The sequence below is a fragment of the Schistocerca nitens genome, chromosome 2 (genome assembly GCF_023898315.1).
Source record: "Schistocerca nitens isolate TAMUIC-IGC-003100 chromosome 2, iqSchNite1.1, whole genome shotgun sequence".
NCBI classification, from domain to species: Eukaryota; Metazoa; Arthropoda; class Insecta; order Orthoptera; family Acrididae; genus Schistocerca; species Schistocerca nitens.
The window spans coordinates 2322099-2341283 of NC_064615.1; the positions used below are offsets into that span (position 1 = coordinate 2322099).

The following is a 19185-nucleotide window of genomic DNA, read 5'->3' on the forward strand; positions in this document are numbered from 1 at the left end:
AATGGGTCAATGCTTGGCGTTAACCACTTTGTTAACAATGGCAACTGTGTGTAAATGGGTCAATAAAAGGTGTCCGATTGGCCCATCGTTCACTTCTGTCACGTATCGGATTTGTGTGGAACACTTCAAGTCCACTTCCCTGGTTTTTTTTCCTTTTTTTCCTTTTTTAGTTCTGTAAACGCCAGCGAAGTAGCAGTCGTAGTGTCAAAATTGCGTGGTAAAGTTAAATGTTGCAGTTTCTGTTGGTAGCGCCGACCGCCTAGTACGCCAGCACTTCCCATCACACCTGTCCTCCCACCGCAAAGACTAATTGCCGTTTAGATTTTTGTTCATTTGTTTCAGCAACTGTTTTCGAAGAATGCCGATGTGAAGAAACAGCACCCTAGTTGCGTTAAACGTTGTTTTTTAAGGCAAGTGGTGTGCTATTTCTTCACATCAGATATCTTGTTATTCCATTCATACGTCCACCCCCCTCCCCCATGCAATCGGACTTTTTCTTTGTGCCATCTATACTTGCTTCACACAATCGAAGAGAAAGACTGGACGTGATGAAAGCTCAAAAAGTTGTAATACTCCTTTACACAGTGAAAGTAAAATTATTTTCTACTACAATTTCAGAACTATTTCAAATATTTACCGAAAATTGGGAAAAACTATAAAATAAAAATATTGGCACTCCATGTTGCCTTTTCGATATCAATATATCGATATAGCTGATCCTCATCAACACTTTATGGAAGAAGCATCGATATTTCGACATTGAGAATATTGCTCATCTCGGATCTGTTATACTTCGGTATTCGAGAGTGCGAATATCAGTTTACTCTACTTGTTTCTAGTTAGTCAATGGTTTACAGCACGCTGCACATCGTTAAAGTTTGGCGTTTGTGGAGAAATAATTTACAGTGTATATGCTACGTTAGCGATCGGGAAGCTTGTGTGATGTTCTTGATATCGAGAAGTACAGCGAAAATTGACGGTACTCGGTGATATATTCCCTGGTTGGAGATTAGTTTGACGGAATTATGCCGTGCAAGCAATCGGTAGCATATTGATATGTGGTTAATATCGAGAACAGTCACGTAAATGGTATAATATTGTGGCAAATCAAGTGAAATACGTGGAATTTTGGAGGGTCTCTGTTGATCTATTGTGGACATGGGGCAGCGGCTGGTCAATTATTTAACAAAGAAATTTGCCACAAAGTTAGCATACTAGGGCAATCTGTCTCTGGATGTGGTGAATTCCAACTGCTTCCTTCGAAGAGTTGCAGTCAAGTCTTTGAAGGAAGCACTTGAGAATTCACGACATCCAGAAACAGATGGCCCTAGCATGCCAAAACAAAGAAATGGCAGATTGAACTGCCGAAACCGGAAGCGTAAATAAAATAATATAATTTCTCAATTTGTACAGTTGTTTGGCATTTTTTGTTAAAATTTCTGGACAGTGGTAACTGTCCGCAAAGAGTGCTCTGATCATGCATCAGGCCAGCGTGTGTGTGTGTGGGGGGGGGGGGGCAGTTGCTTCATGACGGTTGGCCGTGATGGATGACCAACCGACCTCGTGGGGCATATCTAATACTGTGACTATATACGGTGCATGTGCTTATGTTTTTGGGGTCTGTGTGTCTTCGCCGCATACGTATGAGTCTTTGGTGGTCGGTAGCTACATGCAGAATGCAAAAGTGATGATTTTGTATTGTGCAAGATACGAATTGTGTTTACTACAACTATATTGTACGGTGATACAATCGTTTGTTGCGATATAGCTGGTTTGGAGATCAGTTTCATGCCAAAAAATTCAAGCTTTCCTCAACAGTGGCAGAGCATCGTAACTGACAAAGTATCTTTGGGGATAGTTTCCGTATTTCATGATATGCAGACCACTCTTGCAGGGTTTAACTGTCAGTGCAATATCACTGCTGCATATTTTTTGATTTGTACTAAATAGTTTCCAATTGAAATTCTTGTAATTTTTATGTCTGTAGAACGTGGCAGATAGTGCTCCCAGACCAGCATAAGCAAGTGGGTGGGTAATTTCAGTAGAAACCTGTCAGAATACTCCATTGACCGGAAGTTACATGATGTCAGAGTGTCACAAGACATCCTTTGTGGGGGGCCATAGAAGTCTCTACAGACTGGTCGAACAAGACAGGTGCAGAAAAATGTGTCTATGGAAAGCTCTGTGACGTCAGAGAGTCACGTGATATTTTCATCGTTCGAGTGTTCAGAGGCAACTCCAGGCAGACCAGGTCCCTCCGGTTCCAGCAGGTGGGATTCTGTCCCCTCCCACCATTATGGCTTTAGAGCATCTCCATACCAGCAGCTGTAGGACATCGAAAACTTACCGAAAATTACAGCCATTTTTCTCGTCTGTGGGACGGTGCTTCGAACTCTAGGAGAATCTTACAGACATCTGATCTGCTGTGTGTATGTGTTTTTTCTCACAATGTGTTGTGGGTTTCAAAATATGTCATTAATTTTTAAATATCTAATTGTTCTGATTTTCCTGACTCTGCTTCCACACGAGTGCGCTTCGAAAAGCGAGGAAAATAAAAAATAACTGCATTAACATTCCTGACTCCAGCAGAAGATATGAGCTAAGTCCACTCAACGTTTCAGAAAACTGATGAACACCACACCAGCTGTAGGTCTAGGACAGTTTTCTCTCTCTGACAGTGCCTTCAAAGAAGCAGACAAAACTCGAAAAGTGGTGAGCATCCTATTTATAGTTACAGATCTATTTATTTATTTTGAGTTGTAGAGATTGACTCTGTCTGTTATTATTTTTAAGTGATACTGTGAATTTTTTTCAGCAAGATAACATCAGCTGTCTGACAGCGTTAATTTCGAACTGTTTTGTGATTTTAGTCCGCCACTCGTGGTTTGGCAGTAACATTCTTGGTTCTCGATCTCGGGGTGCTGGGTTCGATTCCCGGCGTGGTCAGGGATTTTCATCTGCCACGAGATGACTGGGTGTTGTTGTGTCGTCTTCATCATCGTCATTATTCATCCCCATTACGGTCGGAGGAAGGCAACGGCAAACCACCTCCACTAGGACCTTGCCTAGTACGGCGGTGCGGGTCTCCCTCATCATTCCACTATGCTATGTCAAGAAGCGTGAGACTTCGTTTCCATTTCCGTTGTGATTTTAGAAATAAATAAACTTCGTGCAAAACATCCCTGGAAATAGCTGAAATAATTAATATCCCAGAACTCTGTTTAAACAATATTTCAATGCCTTTAATGCGATCTGATTGACGATATATTAGCATACTGGTGTGAGATCATTCCGGTCCAACAATCTAATAATAACTGAGCAATTTTTCCCACCTACTTTCAGAAGGGGGATGGGAGGGAGACTGAGGAATTTACCAGAGGAGAAGGAGTTACTTAATTTATCGATTAAAGGAATTAGTCAATTACTTTGATATCAAAGTTGTCTTTGTATGAGATAGAGGGTTGGGGGAGGTAAAGGGTGGATTCTCAGTAGCACATATTATCACCTGGGGATCATAAGTCGATTAACAGAACAATAGGTTAAGAGGAGGGGGAGGTGGTCGTAAATCAGTCAAGTTTTCCTCGAATTTATGTTTGCCCCTGAATGCGTGCAACCCGCACAAACGAAATGGCCCAGAACATAGTTTACCCTACTACTGACTCAAATCAATATATTCAGCTACTTGGAGACCATTTGCAGCCATTCACGGACTTCACGTTCCGAAACAATGATGGAATTTTTGTGGATGACAAGGCACTGTGTCACAGGGCCAAATTTATTCACCATTAGTTTTGAGAACATTCTGTACAATTTGAGTCAAGGATTTGGCCATCCAGATTGTCGAACTGGAATGCAATCGGACTTTTATGGGACTTAATCGAGAGGTCAATTTGTGCAGAAAATTCTACACTGGCAACTCTTTCGTAGTTATGGATGGCTATAGACTCAGCACAGCTCAACATTTCTGCAGAAACATCCGACGATTCGCCGAGTCAATGCCACGTCAGGCTGCTGCAGTTCGTTGGGCAAAAGGAGGTTGTACACAATATTACAGAATATCCCGTGACTTTTGAGACCTCCGTGTAGCTAATAGAACGTTTGGATTTTTCGTAAAGGAGCCGATCAGTGTAGTTAGTCTCTAATTGTTTATCATTCCACACAGTTTATTCAATAGTAGTCTGTAGTTTACAGTTTTCATTAAGTACATATAAAAAAGATAAAAAACGTGTGTTTCCGAGCCAGGCACTCTCCGTGCTGCTCACTCCAGGGCGGCGGCCATGAAGATCATGCTGCGCGAGCTGGTGATGGTGTGGAAGGCGGGGTGCGGCTGGTCGGCGTACGCCGCCTCGGCCAGCGCCTGGAACCCTGCGCGGCGCGCCAGCAGCTGTGACGCGGGCCCCGTGAACATGGTGGCGGTGGCCCGGAGCCCCAGGGCGCGGCCCAGCTGCCAGCGGGCTCGCAGCAGCTGCTCGCCCAGCCCCTGGCCGCGGTGCTCGTGGGCCACCACCAGGCCCAGGGCGTACAGGCACTCCGACACTCCGAAGCGCTCGAACACGTCCGGCTGCGGCTGCGCCTCCACCTCCTTCACCGCCTTCAGTAGATCCGCCAGCTTCTCGTTTTTCAACTGCAAGATACAGCGAGCGATCGCTTTTACCTTTAATGTCAGGTGTCTGTGACTTTGAAATTTATTTATTTATTGAGTCATCTCCTGCCTGCTTTGATGCAGACCACCACAAATTCATCCCACGTGCCGACCTCTTCATCTCAGAGTAGCACTTCCAATCTATGTCCTCAACTATTTGTTAGATGTATTCCAATCCATGTCTTCCTCTACAGATTTCATCTTCTACGGCTCCCTCTAGTAACGTGGAAGTTATTCCCTGGTGTCTTAACAGATGTTCTTTCCTCCTGACCCTTCTTATTGTCATTGTTTTTCATATAGTGTTTCCCTCGCCGATTTTGCAGGGAACCTCCTCATTTCTTACCCTATGAAGTCTACCTAATTTTCAACATATTTCTGCAGCACCACACTTACAGCAAAAATGTGACCTGTCAAAGGCGTTTGACTGTGTGAATCACAGCATTCTTTTAAGTAAATTAAAATATTATGGCGTCACTGGTAGTGCTGCAAAGTGGTTTCAGTCATATCTTACTAATAGGAAACAAAGGGTGTCAATTAAGTAAAACTTCAGCAGTAGGCAATCAGACATCACCTCACGGGGAACAAATTACATTTGGTGTTCCTCAAGGTTCCATACTAGGTCCACTACTGTTTCTTGTGTATATTAATGACCTGTCATCTGTTACATTACCAGATGCCAAGTTTGTCTTATTTGCAGATGATACAAACATCCAATAAATAGTAAATCAAATATAAATATGGAAAGGGCAGCTAATCAAACTTTCACTGACATTAATCAGTGGTTCACAGCCAATTCACTGTCATTAAACTTTGAAAAGACACACTATATGCAGTTGAGAACTTCCAAGAGATTTCCTTCTGGTGTGTGTATGAAATATGACGACATGGAAATAGGAGAAGTTGACAGTGTACAATTCTTGGGATTACAACTTGATAATAAATTCAGTTGGGAGCAACATACTAACGAACTGCTAAAGCGCCTAAACAAGTCTATGTTTGCAATGCGAATGATGTCAGACACAAAAGATACAAATATAAAAAAACTGGTATATTTTGCTTCTTTTCACTCCATTATTTCATATGGTATCATATTTTGGGGTAACTCCACAAACAGAGAAAAAATTTTTAGACTAAAGATGCGTATAATAAGAGTGAAGAGTAGTGTAAATCCAAGAACATCATGTCAAAACCTATTGAAAGAATTCGGCATATTAACCACAGCTTCTCAGTATATTTATTCCTTAATGAAGTTTGTTGTAAATAATATCTCTTTTTCCAACTAACTGCTTAGTACACAGTATCAATACTTGGAATAACAACAATATACACAAAGATTTAAAATCATTTACTCTTGCCCAGAAAGGAGTCCATAGTCAGCAAAGCATACTGTCGATAAGTTACCAGCAACCATTAAGAGTTTAGTTTCAGACAAGGCACAATTTAAACATAATTTAAAAGAATTTTTGGTGGCCATCTCCTTCTATTCAATCAACGAGTTTCTCAACAAGTGCAGTAGACCATTTTAATGAACATTCATTATACTTTAATTTTTGACAATACTAGGTTGTAACAGCCAAGTAACTACCTACTGTGTGAATGATGGATGTATGGAAAGCAGGTGTAAGTCTCAAGTCTGTAAATAGTGGAAGTTTAATTTTAAATCTTCTACATAATCTGACTGTTCTTAACTGAGGATCACTGAAATGAATAATTTACTTTAATTTTTGACAATACTTGGTTGTAATAGCCAAGAAACTAGCAAATGTCTGAATGATGGATTTAATGAAAGCAGATGTAAGTATTAAACCTGTAAATATTAGAAGTTTAGATTAAGTTCATGTACATAATATTACTGTTTATTGACTGAGGATCATTGAAATTGATGAAACTCAAGTTTTTCTAATTACATTTTTGTAATGTTTATCTGACAAGTTCCACACCCAGGAGGATTCCCTCTTTTATGGGTCTATGGAATGAATAATTAATCTAATCTAATCTAAATATCAAATTTTTTTGTGTTCTGGTTTTCCCACAGTCCATGTTTCACTATCATACAATGGTGTGCTCTAAACGTACATTCTCATAAATTTCTTCCTCAAATTAATCCTAGTAGTGTACACCTCTGGCATTCTCACGGGAAAAGTAAACCAGGGTCACTTATCCGTTGGAGAAATTGCCTGAAAGTAGAATATTTTATAATGATATTGGAGTCTCGTGTACTGAACCGATTTCATGTCACCTCTGTCATGTCCTTTTTCAATCAATATTTGATTTAATGCATCCAAAATTCGTGACTAAGTGAAAACTATCATGGAAACTTTTCAGTGAAGAAACCTGATAGTGATCTGGATCTAAAGACTTCGATTGCAGTATAATTAGATGAATATGTTATTCATTTACTCAATGGACATGTTACAAGAATTTTCTGGGGTGTTCTCAGTTTTTCATAAATCCGTTCATTTATTATTTCCACGATCTTGGAATATGACTTCAAGTTATCGGCAACTGGCAGATCAGAGCTATTAAGGACAGCTGTGTGCCAATAATGACCATTCTTGCCGTGGACGACTGCATTTTCTTCATCGCCATCTGAAGATTTCTTAGGTTGATCAGTTTCGCCATTGTCCATAACTGCTATAGGACTAACAGCTTCAAAATCACTTTCATCAAGAAAATCACTTACGTCACTTTGGTAACTCAGTTCCTCTGACAACGTTTCCCGATTAGCATCTTCCGTTAGTCAAATATCATTCCTACATGCCATTTTCACATAAATGAACTTCAAGCTCGGCGACAGAACAGTTACACAATGTGTACTCCAGGGTCACACTGACCGTTCAAAAAATATTTCTGTCAGATTAATTAAATAGCAATGTCCTACAACTTTGAACGTCTGTCCTCTACTAGACCTCACTCAGCGCTGATTTTACGAGGCGCATCCAGAAAGTGTTTCCTTACGTTGTTTCCTTTAAAGTAGACGTATGTAGCTAGGAAAACTGTGCATGCGCAGCAGATGTATGACGTGGCAGTCACGTGCCGGCTGGGCAGGTCCGCGGCAGCAGTGCTCCAAAATCGCGTCTGTTATTCGTTCTCCAGCCGCCTGCGAGCTTCGGCCAGTGATAAGGTTCCTTAATGCACAAAACATAGTGGCCATCGGAATTTATCCCCAGTTCTGTCCGATCTGTGGGCAGAAATGATGAGCAAACAGATGTTGCGTCGCTGGTGTACCCGCGATGAACAGCATAATGGGCGACCGTCCCTCATCAGTGATCACCTGGTTGAGCGTTCGGATGGTTGTGTTAGTTCAAAACCATTAAGGTGGTAGCGCTATGGCGTAAGTAATGAGTCTCGAGCGGTTTCGTGCCTGTAAGTTATCATCCGTAACTATCAATGCGAATCATTAATTCCCAGTATTCTGCAACAGCGCTTATTTAAATGCGCAGTTTGATTTAAGCATGATATCGGACGTCACGTGGCTGTATATTTCCTAATTGTCAGCAGTAGCTTGCTTAGTGACAGAGGGAACCCAGAGATGCGAGTTTAAGAAATGACTACTTGCAATAGGTGTTTAGCTCCTCACTTTGCTAAGATCTATCAGAGTAGAATTACAGTTTCTCTGGTACCACGCGCCGCGGAATTTGAATCTGCGGCAGACGTCACAGATTTCGAAGACCCCTAGAGGTCTGGTCTCTGCACCATCGCGCCATTAGCTGTGGCGGCGCGTGCCTCCTGGCCCGCTTTTAGTGTGAGGGCGCCACAGTGGAACACGTGGTCGCGGCGGCCAATAGCGGCGCCCCCGATAGACTACTTAAGCGCCTGCATCTCGCTCAGCCACCCCGCACCTGTCCCTCTTCTCCAGTATGCTGATGACATCGCCTTCCTGGCTCTCTATCCTACCCTTCAACGGTCCGAACACACCCTCCAAACCCACCTTAACCAGTTCACCACTTGGTGTAACCAGTGGTTCCTCCGTCTCAACCGATCCAAAACCCAGGCAATCATCAATCATCATAGGCCGCACCACCTGCTCCTTCCGTCTCCATGATTTCTACCTCACCTTTAATGGCCATCCCATCCAACTCACCCCCACCATTAGATACCTCGGCTTCACCCTCGACCGTCGCCTCACCTGGACCCCTCACCTCCAGCTCCTGAAACTCCTGTCTGGCCGGACACGGGGATTGCATTCTTCCACCATCCTCCACACCTAGAAATCGCTCATCCATCCTATCCTCTGTTACTCCAGCATTGCCAGATCTCCGCACCCACCCGCTTTTACGAGGCCCTCCCAATCCTCGAATGCCTTGCCTTCCCTATCCACCTTCCTTCCCCCACACGGCTCCTGTGTGACCTCATCCCCTTCCCCCACCTCCTCCTGTTTCTCCAACATCTCTGCATCCTTCACATTATCCGCAGGCTCGATCCCCCCCACCCCCTGGTTTCCTCCTTCCTCTCCACCCCCTGCCCATTGCCGCGCCTCTATCACTGTATTACTCCTTCTCTCCACCTCCACACCCTCCGTCTCCTTCATCAGGGAAATTTCCAGCACCTCCCCCTCCCGGATGATGAACTTCGCCTTGACATCTACCCTTCCTTCCAACTATAACCTGGCCTGGTTCCCCCCCTCCCCAGGGCCCCCTTCTTTCCTCTCCCCTCCTTGTCACTACAGCGAATTTGCGCCCTTCCTCCTCCCTGAGACCCTGTCCCCATCCTTACCTCTTTCCCTTCCTCGTCCCTCCCTGCCTGGCCCTCTCTGGGGGCGCCCCCACAAATCTCCCCCCTCTGTTCCCCTCCCTCCCTTCTTCCCTTCTCCCTCGTCTCCTTGCGCCTGGCGGATCCTCCGCTTCGATCATCATCAGTGTTGTGTTTAGTGGTGTTTCTCCTGTGCATCCAGAGGTGTGATTTTAATTGTGTGCTGGCCGTGTACTTAGTGTTACTACCAGTGTTTGTTATGTGCTGCGCCATCCATCCATACTTTTATGCTCTGGTCATACTGCGCCTTGTCTTCTTTTAATTGTCCCAGTGTGTGGTTTTTTTGTGTGTGTCTACTTTTTTACGGTTTTTATCTCCATTTTACAGTCGCTCCATTTTTGTCTATTGTCTTCCATGATGTTCCCCCTTTTCTGTACGTATGTTCACCATCTTTTCTCCTTTGTTATTTTTAAATGTCTTCTATTGTTTGTTCTGTCTTTCGGCTGAAGAGCAGCGGATATGCTGCTGCCAGCCCGCGATGGGGCTCAGCCAGCCAGTCTAATCTCGCGTACGTCTATGGACACATCGCCTCGCGTTAGACAGCTTACTTACTTTCTTGTCCTGTGTACGAGAGGACGTGTTTGTTAGGTTTCCTTGTGACTCCGCTGTTCGATCTTGTTGTTGTTCGTTCTGTCCTTCGTTGCTCTGTCCGTCCTCTCCCGTTGTGTTGTTCGCGGGCTTCTCCGCGGGTCCCGCCGCGCTTTCCGTCATTTCATCCCCGCATCCGTCCCGGTCGCAGTTACAACAGTTTCCATCCCTTGCTAATTTCTGTTTTTTTACGGATCCCTTGTTTGTGAGCATGCCCGAATGCCCGATATCGAGTCACGAACCAGGTAATTACCCCATGAGGAATTAGAAGGGATTCATTCTGGATCCTAGTGGGGTTCACTTGCTCTGTTGATAATGACACTACTATAGTGCCGTAAACACTCATTGTCTTGGTCATGTTACACTTAATATTTAGCTTCAATAACAAATGTTAAGGTTTTGTAATACAAGTTATTGGTCACGCACATTGATTTCGTTTCCCATGTTTATATTGTGTCTGTAAACTACCAAAGAGTGTGTGGAATGAAAGGGGATAAGTTCGTCATTGCACGGTTGCACCTAATCGGAGCATTTCCACTGCGATTACTTATTTGTTTATTGGTCAGTTTCATTACAAAAAGTGTAAGGCCTGAACGTTTCACAGTAACCAGTCAGGATTGTGGGCGACCTTCGCACGCGCAGCGAATGATTCAGTCGCACACGAGCCGAGCCAGGGCAGGGCAAGCGGCAACGTAAGTTGTACTTCCCCACTCTCTTCACAGCTCTCGCCGTGAACGATAACCTCTTGACAAGACACAGCCACGAGCAGTTACATACCCCTCTTTCAGTACGTCATTAGATGCAACATCATGCTAATTTTTGACTCCCTATTGCAAGGAGTTCCTTAAAAAACTGATACCTAAACTTGTGAAAACCCAACTTGTGGGACATTGGAAAAAACTGCAACCGTTCGTTTGGGCTTTGTGTGCGGCGTTTTCCTAAAGGACTTTAATCACTCAAGTCTCGAAAAATAGGTTTCATATTTATAATCACTGCTCCGGATATCGAGTGCTGGTGTACACTGGCGGAAATAAGTATAAAGGCACGTGGTTATTTATGGAGAAAACATCTTTATTTACGTATTTGGCATTGCACGCATTTCCCCTACAGTTTACAGCAAAGCAAAACAAAATATATTCTCACTTCACAACTGGAATTAGGCCGAGTATTTAAAAATTGATAAAAAAAACGGTGTTTCCGGTGGGACGGGACGGGACGGAAGTTGGTACAAACGCACGTCCGCTAGATGGTGAATGTCAACAGTCTGCTACAGTGAACAGTTTGGAGCTGTGGCTGCTAACGTCGTACGGCAGTTACTGTGATAATGTTCCGTGGAAAGCCTCCATCAGGTGACGAGCAAGCAGGTATTAAGGCGTACAAAGAAATGATCATGCCCAGTCGACAGATTGCTAAGAAATTAGGGCGTTCCGGTCGTGTTATTGATGATTTTGTCAGATTTGGTGCACAGTATGACAAAAATCGCGAATACGGCCGGTCACGAAAACTGTCAGCATCAGATATGCGTTTCATTCCGCTTAAAGCAAAAAATCAACGGCTTGTGTTACTCTCAAATCGTGGCTGATTTCCAGTTATCAGTCATCTCCACACGCTTTAGACAAATCCTGTCTCAAGACGCGAATCTGGCATTCAGGAGAGCTTCTGTAAAGTTTGGAAGGTAGTAGACTAGGTACCGGCAGAAGTAAAGCTGTGAGGACGGGGCGTGAGTCGTGCTTGGGTAGCTCAGTTGGTAGAGCACTTGCCCGCGAAAGGCAAAGGTCCCGAGTTCGAGTCTCGGTCCGGCACACAGTTTTAATCTGCCAGGAAGTTTCACGTGCAATACTATATACGTAAGTATAGAAGTTTTTTCCACAAATAACAGATTGCCTTTACACCAATTTCCACCATTGTGTATGTATGTTTCCCCATGTTGCAGCGCAACTTCTTCTATGCTGCGAGCTGCCCGGTTCTGGCTGCAGAATTGCGTGTTCAAGAATAAGTTTGATATGTTTCTTAAGTACCGAGGCAAGTGAGGAGTCAAATATGCTTACTCAACAAGAATATTTTTCATGTTTTTTGAAATAAACCGCTTTCAGCTGTATATGCAGTTTTAGAAGAACACTACCGATTTCGCGATGTCAAATCACATCTTCTGGTGTCCATACGTCAGTAAAAGATTTAAGTCCTGATACGGGAAGGTGGGGGACTCGACCTTCTCAAAATAAAATACATCAGACATGACGAAACTGGTTGTGTTGCTGTAAAAGTTCATATACAACTAAAAAGGTTTATTCCAGAAATATGACTTACTTTAGTTGCGGCTGCCCTCAACAGGAAACTATTTGAATGGAACATTTTTATTAATTGTTGCCGCCCGTACAGTACCTCGACAGTAGCGACGCAGGCGGCGGTTGTGGTAGGTATGTAGTGGGTGGCGTATGCTGAGACAGTAGAGGCCGCCAGCGGGCAAAGACCTTGCTGTCCGTGTCGTGTGTCAAGTTTCGTGGCGCACCAAGGCTAGGTGGGTAGGTGGGTAGGTGCCACCAACCGTGGTCTGAGGCAACTGGCAGAAGGAGTGCAGGCATCATGTCGGACGCAGGACCATCGATGGTGGCTGGAGTGTCGGGCCACGACATCGATTTCGAAGCCTGCAGCCATCGTGGCCAGCTGACTCCTCCTAAATCAGCGGCTTCGCCTAGTTCATGGCGATGCTCCATGAGCCTTCATCAGCTTAGCCGTACATTCGACCGATGAGTGGTGTGGAGGTTTCGGCAGTCTGAAGCACGACGCCAAAGGAATGCTGCCACCAAAAGTGTGCTGTGACAGCGGCTACACTCTCGCCACGTAGTCGGCTGTGGAAATGCTGTGTTCCCCACGCCATTTAGCAACCATGTCAGCCACTGAACGCAGGATGCCGCGTTTCAGTGGGCTGCGGCAAGACTGTCGCAGCTCACAGTTGGCAGAGCCCTAGTGGCTTCCCAGCATGTCAGAAAAGGGTCAGAGCACTGTTTTGTAGGAACAACGAAAAAAGCAAGCCAAACTGAAACGAATACAAAATCTTCCAGATTATCGATCTTTATCACAACTTGAAATTAAGCGCGGATTTCATATTTATATTAGTTTCATGCTTATATTACTTTCCACAACGAAACTTTGTCTCGAAACCTGGCAGAAAATCCAAAGAAATTCTGGTCATACATAAAGTATGCTAGCCGCAAGACGCAATCAATGCCTTCTCTGCGCGATAGCAATGGAGATACTATCGGCGAGAGTACTGCCAAAGCAGAGTTACTAAACACAACCTTCCGAAATTCCTCCAGCACAGAAGACGAAGTAAATATTCCAGAATTCTAATTAAGAACAGCTGCCAACACGAGTAACTTAGAAGTAGATGTCATCGGCGTAGTGAAGCAACTTAAATCTCCTAATAAAAGCAAGTCTTCTGGTCCAGACTGTATACCAATTAGCTTCCTTTCAGAGTAAGCATGCAATATTTCCATTCTTAATACTCATACACAACCGCTCGCTAAGCGGAAGATCCATACCCAAAGACTGGAATGTTGGACAAGTCACGCCAGTATTCAGTGAAGATAGCAGGAGTAATCTACTAAATTACAGGGCCATGTCATTAACGTCGATATGCAGGGGCATTTTGGAGCCTATATTGAACTCGAACATTAAGTATTTCCTCGAAGAGAACGGTCTATTAACACACAGTCAACACCGATTTAGCCGGCCGGAGTGGCCGTGCGGTTCTAGGCGCTACAGTCTGGAACCGAGCGACCGCTACGGTCGCAGGTTCGAATCCTGCCTCAGGCATGGATGTGTGTGATGTCCTTAGGTTAGTTAGGTTTAAGTAGTTCTAAGTTGTAGGCGACTGATGTCCTCAGCAGTTAAGTCGCATAGTGCTCAGAGCCATTTGAACCATTTATGAACACCGATTTAGAAAACATTGTTCTTGTGAAACACAACTAGCTTTTGGCTCGCACGAAGTGTTGAGTGCTATTGACAAGGGATTTCAAATTTATTCCGTATTTCTGGATTTCCAGAAGGGTTTTGACACTGTACCACACAAGCGGCGTGCAGTGAACTTGCGTACCTATGGAATATCGTCTCAGTTACGTGACTGGATTCGTGATTTCCTGCCAGAGTGATCACAGTTCGTAGTAATCGACGGAAAACAGAAGTGACTTGCAACGTTCCCCAAGATAGTTTTATAGGCCTTTTGGTGTTCCTTATGTATACGAGGCCTGTAACTTAGTGGCAACTATTAATTCACAACCGATACAAAAGAGTTACATGTTTGCACCTGTTACTGTCCTTCAAAGTAGCCACCAGCGCTGCGTAGAACCCGTTGCCAGCGATGCGGAAGGCGTAGTATACCGTTAGCAGAGGCTGTTCTGCTGATGGTGCGATTGGACCGGTCTACTGCCTGTCAAATCTGTGGAACAGTTGTGAAGCGAATGCCACGAAGTAGTTCCTTCATCTTCGGAATCAAATCAAAGTCACAAGGAGGTAAGTCCAGGGAGTATGGTGGATGGTACAGTACTTCCCAGACCCATCGACAGAACAGAGCAGCCACAGCTTGCGCTGTATGCGCCCGCGCATTGTCGTGCCAAATGATGGGTGGGTTGCGCAGAAAGTGTCGCCGCTTCTTTGGCAAAGCTGGTTGCAGGCGATGCTCAAATAACGAACAGCAATACTGTGCACTGACGGTCTGCCGTGGAGGAACGTAATGCGTTAGGATAACACCATCACAGTCGTACAAGAGAATCGCCATAACTTTAGACCGCTCCATTCGCACCATCAACAGGACAGGCTCTGCTAACGGTATACTACGCCTTCCACATCGCTGGCAACGGCTTCAACACGACACCGGTGACTACTTTGAAAGACAGTAACGGGTGAAAACATGTAACTCTTTTGTATCGGTTGTGAGTAAATAGTTGGCACTATTTAAGTTCCAGACCTCGTATAAACGATTTGGGAGACAGTTTCGGAAGCCATCTTAGGTTGTTTGCAGATGATGCTGCCGTTTATCGTCTAGTAAAGTCATCAGAAGATCAGAACAAATTGTAAAACGATTTAGAAAATTCTAAATGGAATCCGTTAAACTTCGATTACACAATAAATCAGTCAAATCTAAAGCCTGTAAATTCAACTAAATACCTAGGAATTACAAGTACGAATAACTTAAACTGGAAAGTACACTTAGAAAACGTTGTGAGAATGGAAAATCAAAGACTGCGTTTTATTGGCAGAAAACGTAACAGATCTACTACAGCCACTGCCTACACTACGCTTGTCCGTCCTCTTCTGGGGTACTGCTGTGCGGCCTGGGGTCTTTACCAGATACGATTAACGGAGTACATCGAGAAAGTCCAAAGAAGAGCAGTACGTTTTGTATTACCGCGAAATAGGGGAGAGAGGATCACTGACATGAAACAGGATTTGTGGTGGACATAATTGAAACAAAGGCGTTTTCGGTTGCGGCGAAATTTCCATACCAAGTTTCTCCTCAGAATGCGAAAATATTTTGTTGAGGCCGAACTTCATAGGTAGAAACGATGATCGTAATAAAAGTAGGGAGATCAGAACTCACACGGGAAGATACAGGTGTTCGTTTTTACCGCGTGCTTTTAGACACTGGAATAAAAGAAAATTATTGTGAGGGTGGTTCGGTGAACCCTCTGCCAGTCACTTAGCTGTGATTTGCGGAGTGCACATGTATATGTAGATATGCCTTGAGTGTTGCCTGGTGCCTGGGGGCTCGTGCTGCAACACTCACTACAGTGGAGTGACAAAAGACATCGTGGGATGCCCCTAATGCCGTGTCGGAGCTCCTTTTTGTCCGGCGTCACACGGACTCATCAAGTCGCTGAAAGTCCCCTGCAGAAATACTAGGCCAGCTGCCTCTACAGCCGTCCATAATTGCGAAAGTGTCGCCGGTGCTGGACTTTGTGCACGACCGGACCCAGAAGTGTAGGATGGGATTCATGCCGGGCGACCTGGATGCTCAAATAAATTCGCTCGTGTTGCCCAGAATGTTCTTCAAACCAACCGCGAACAATTTTGGCCTCGTGACAATGCGGATTGTATTCCATAAAAATTCCATCGTTGTTTGGGAACACGAAATACATGAATGGCTGCAAATGAGTCAACGATCGGTTCAGTTGGACCAGAGGACTCAGTACATTCCGTTCAAACACAGCCCACACTACTATGGAGCCACCACCAGCTTACACAGTGCCTTTTATGGGCCCGTGGTGTCGTGAGGTCTGCGCCACATTCGCCGCCTGCCATAAGCTCTTACTAACTGAAAACGGGACTCATCTGACGAGGCCACGGTTTACCAGTTGCCCAATTTCCAACAGACGTCGCCATGAGCCCAGGACATGGACTGCAGGTGACGTCGTGCCATTAGCAGAAGTACTCGCGTCGGTCGACTGCTGCCACAGACCGTTAACGAAAAATCTCGCCACACCGTCCATCCATAAGCTAGTGCCAATAGTGACTTCTGACTTGTGTAAAGTCTGTGAGCAATATGAAACAACTGTCGGAACATAAAGAACATACTATAAATACACCCGAGACACACATTTATGACCTGTTCCAACACTTCGAGGTTCTCGTTATCATTACTTTCATTAAGCATGTTCTGTGGCTTGCGGTTCAGATAAAACTGCCAATACAATTCCGATTATGAAGTATAACTACTACCTACACGATCTACATACTAAATTTCCTTGCGAACCCTGAACAACAATTGAGCAGCGCAGAGCAACAAAGGTAAACTTTGTGCTTTGGGCCCATATGGAAACGAATATGCAAGAAATCAGTGAGACAGCTTTTCGTGAATGTTCACATATACAGTGAGGGGCTACAGATAAAGTTAAAGCTGGTTCACCGTAAGACCAAGAAGTATTAGGAGCATGCATTCATGCTAAAATCTCAAAACTGACGACGATGTGCTTTAGACCTTATAGTTCTCAGTGATTCAGTTGTTTTGCTCCATTAGCTTGAATGAGAATTCATCAGGGAGGCTCTAACAAATTTTGAAATAATTAGTCTTTGTAATGTACACTCCTGGAAATGGAAAAAAGAACACATTGACACCGGTGTGTCAGACCCACCATACTTGCTCCGGACACTGCGAGAGGGCTGTACAAGCAATGATCACAAACACGGCACAGCGGACACACCAGGAACCGCGGTGTTGGCCGTCGAATGGCGCTAGCTGCGCAGCATTTGTGCACCGCCGCCGTCAGTGTCAGCCAGTTTGCCGTGGCATACGGAGCTCCATCGCAGTCTTTAACACTGGTAGCATGCCGCGACAGCGTGGACGTGAACCGTATGTGCGGTTGACGGACTTTGAGCGAGGGCGTATAGTGGGCATGCGGGAGGCCGGGTGGACGTACCGCCGAATTGCTCAACACGTGGGGCGTGAGGTCTCCACAGTACATCGATGTTGTCGCCAGTGGTCGGCGGAAGGTGCACGTGCCCGTCGACCTGGGACCGGACCGCAGCGACGCACGGATGCACGCCAAGACCGTAGGATCATACGCAGTGCCGTAGGGGACCGCACCGCCACTTCCCAGCAAATTAGGGACACTGTTGCTCCGGGGGTATCGGCGAGGACCATTCGCAACCGTCTCCATGAAGCTGGGCTACGGTCCCGCACACCGTTAGGCCGTCTTCCGCTCACGCCCCAACATCGTGCACCCCGCCTCCAGTGGTGTCGCGACAGGCGTGAATGGAGGGACGAATGGAGATGTGTCGTCTTCAGCGATGAGAGTCGCTTCTGCCTTGGTGCCAATGATGGTCGTATGCGTGTTTGGCGCCGTGCAGGTGAGCGCCACAATCAGGACTGCATACGACCGAGGCACACAGGGCCAACACCCGGCATCATGGTGTGGGGAGCGATCTCCTACACTGGCCGTACACCACTGGTGATCGTCGAGGGGACACTGAATAGTGCACGGTACATCCAAACCGTCATCGAACCCATCGTTCTACCATTCCTAGACCGGCAAGGGAACTTGCTGTTCCAACAGGACAATGCACGTCCGCATGTATCAAAATGGTTCAAATGGCTCTGAGCACTATGGGACTCAACTGCTGAGGTTATTAGTCCCCTAGAACTTAGAACTAGTTAAACCTACCTAACCTAAGGACATCACAAACATCCATGCCCGAGGCAGGATTCGAACCTGCGACCGTAGCGGGCTTGCGGTTCCAGACTGCAGCGCCTTTAACCGCACGGCCACTTCGGCCGGCCCGCATGTATCCCGTGCCACCCAACGTGCTCTAGAAGGTGTAAGTCAACTACCCTGGCCAGCAAGATCTCCGGATCTGTCCCCCATTGAGCATGTTTGAAACTGGATGAAGCGTCGTCTCACGCGGTCTGCACGTCCAGCACGAACGCTGGTCCAACTGAGGCGCCAGGTGGAAATGGCATGGCAAGCCGTTCCACAGGACTACATCCAGCATCTCTACGATCGTCTCCATGGGAGAATAGCAGCCTGCATTGCTGCGAAAGGTGGATATACACTGTACTAGTGCCGACATTGTGCATGCTCTGTTGCCTGTGTCTATGTGCCTATGGTTCTGTCAGTGTGATCATGTGATGTATCTGACCCCAGGAATGTGTCAATAAAGTTTCCCCTTCCTGGGACAATGAATTCACGGTGTTCTTATTTCAATTTCCAGGATTGTATGTACCACTCCTAGCATTCCAAAAATCTGACCTCAGTCTCCAGACCCAGGACCCATTAAAATGTATAGGACGGCATGGAAACAGCGAGGAAAACTCATATCTTTCGTAAAAATTTACACCATCAGTTCCTCCTGGAGAATAACAATATACGATGCGCCTGATATACAAATAAATAAACCTTATGGGCCTTGTAACACTAATCAAAACGGCCTTACTGTTCTGGTACTGCGAACGGCTACAAGCAAGGGGAAACTACAGCCGTAATTTTTCCCGAAGCCATGCACCTTTACTGTATGATTAAATGATGATGGTGTCCTCTTGGGTAAAATATTCCAGAGGTAAAATAGTCCCCCATTCGGATCTCCTGGCGGGGACTACTCAGGAGGACAGAAGAATGCTGAAGATTAGATGGGTAGAACACATAACTAATGAGGAGGTATTGAACAGTATTGTACAGAAGAGAAATTTGTGGCACAACTTAACTAGAAGA

General features: G+C 45.4%; 1 protein-coding gene across 2 annotated transcripts in view; it reads right to left on the reverse strand.

The window, feature by feature from the left end:
• Positions 1 to 4142: 4142 nt before the first annotated feature.
• LOC126234235 (uncharacterized) overlaps positions 4143 to 19185 on the reverse strand; it is a 93017-nt gene continuing 77974 nt past the window's right edge. For both annotated transcript variants that reach the window (XM_049942927.1, XM_049942926.1), the window contains one exon: positions 4143 to 4624. In XM_049942927.1, coding sequence (XP_049798884.1) covers positions 4259 to 4624 — 366 coding nt within the window. In that variant the 3' untranslated portion in view covers positions 4143 to 4258. The remainder of the gene's footprint in view (positions 4625 to 19185) is intronic.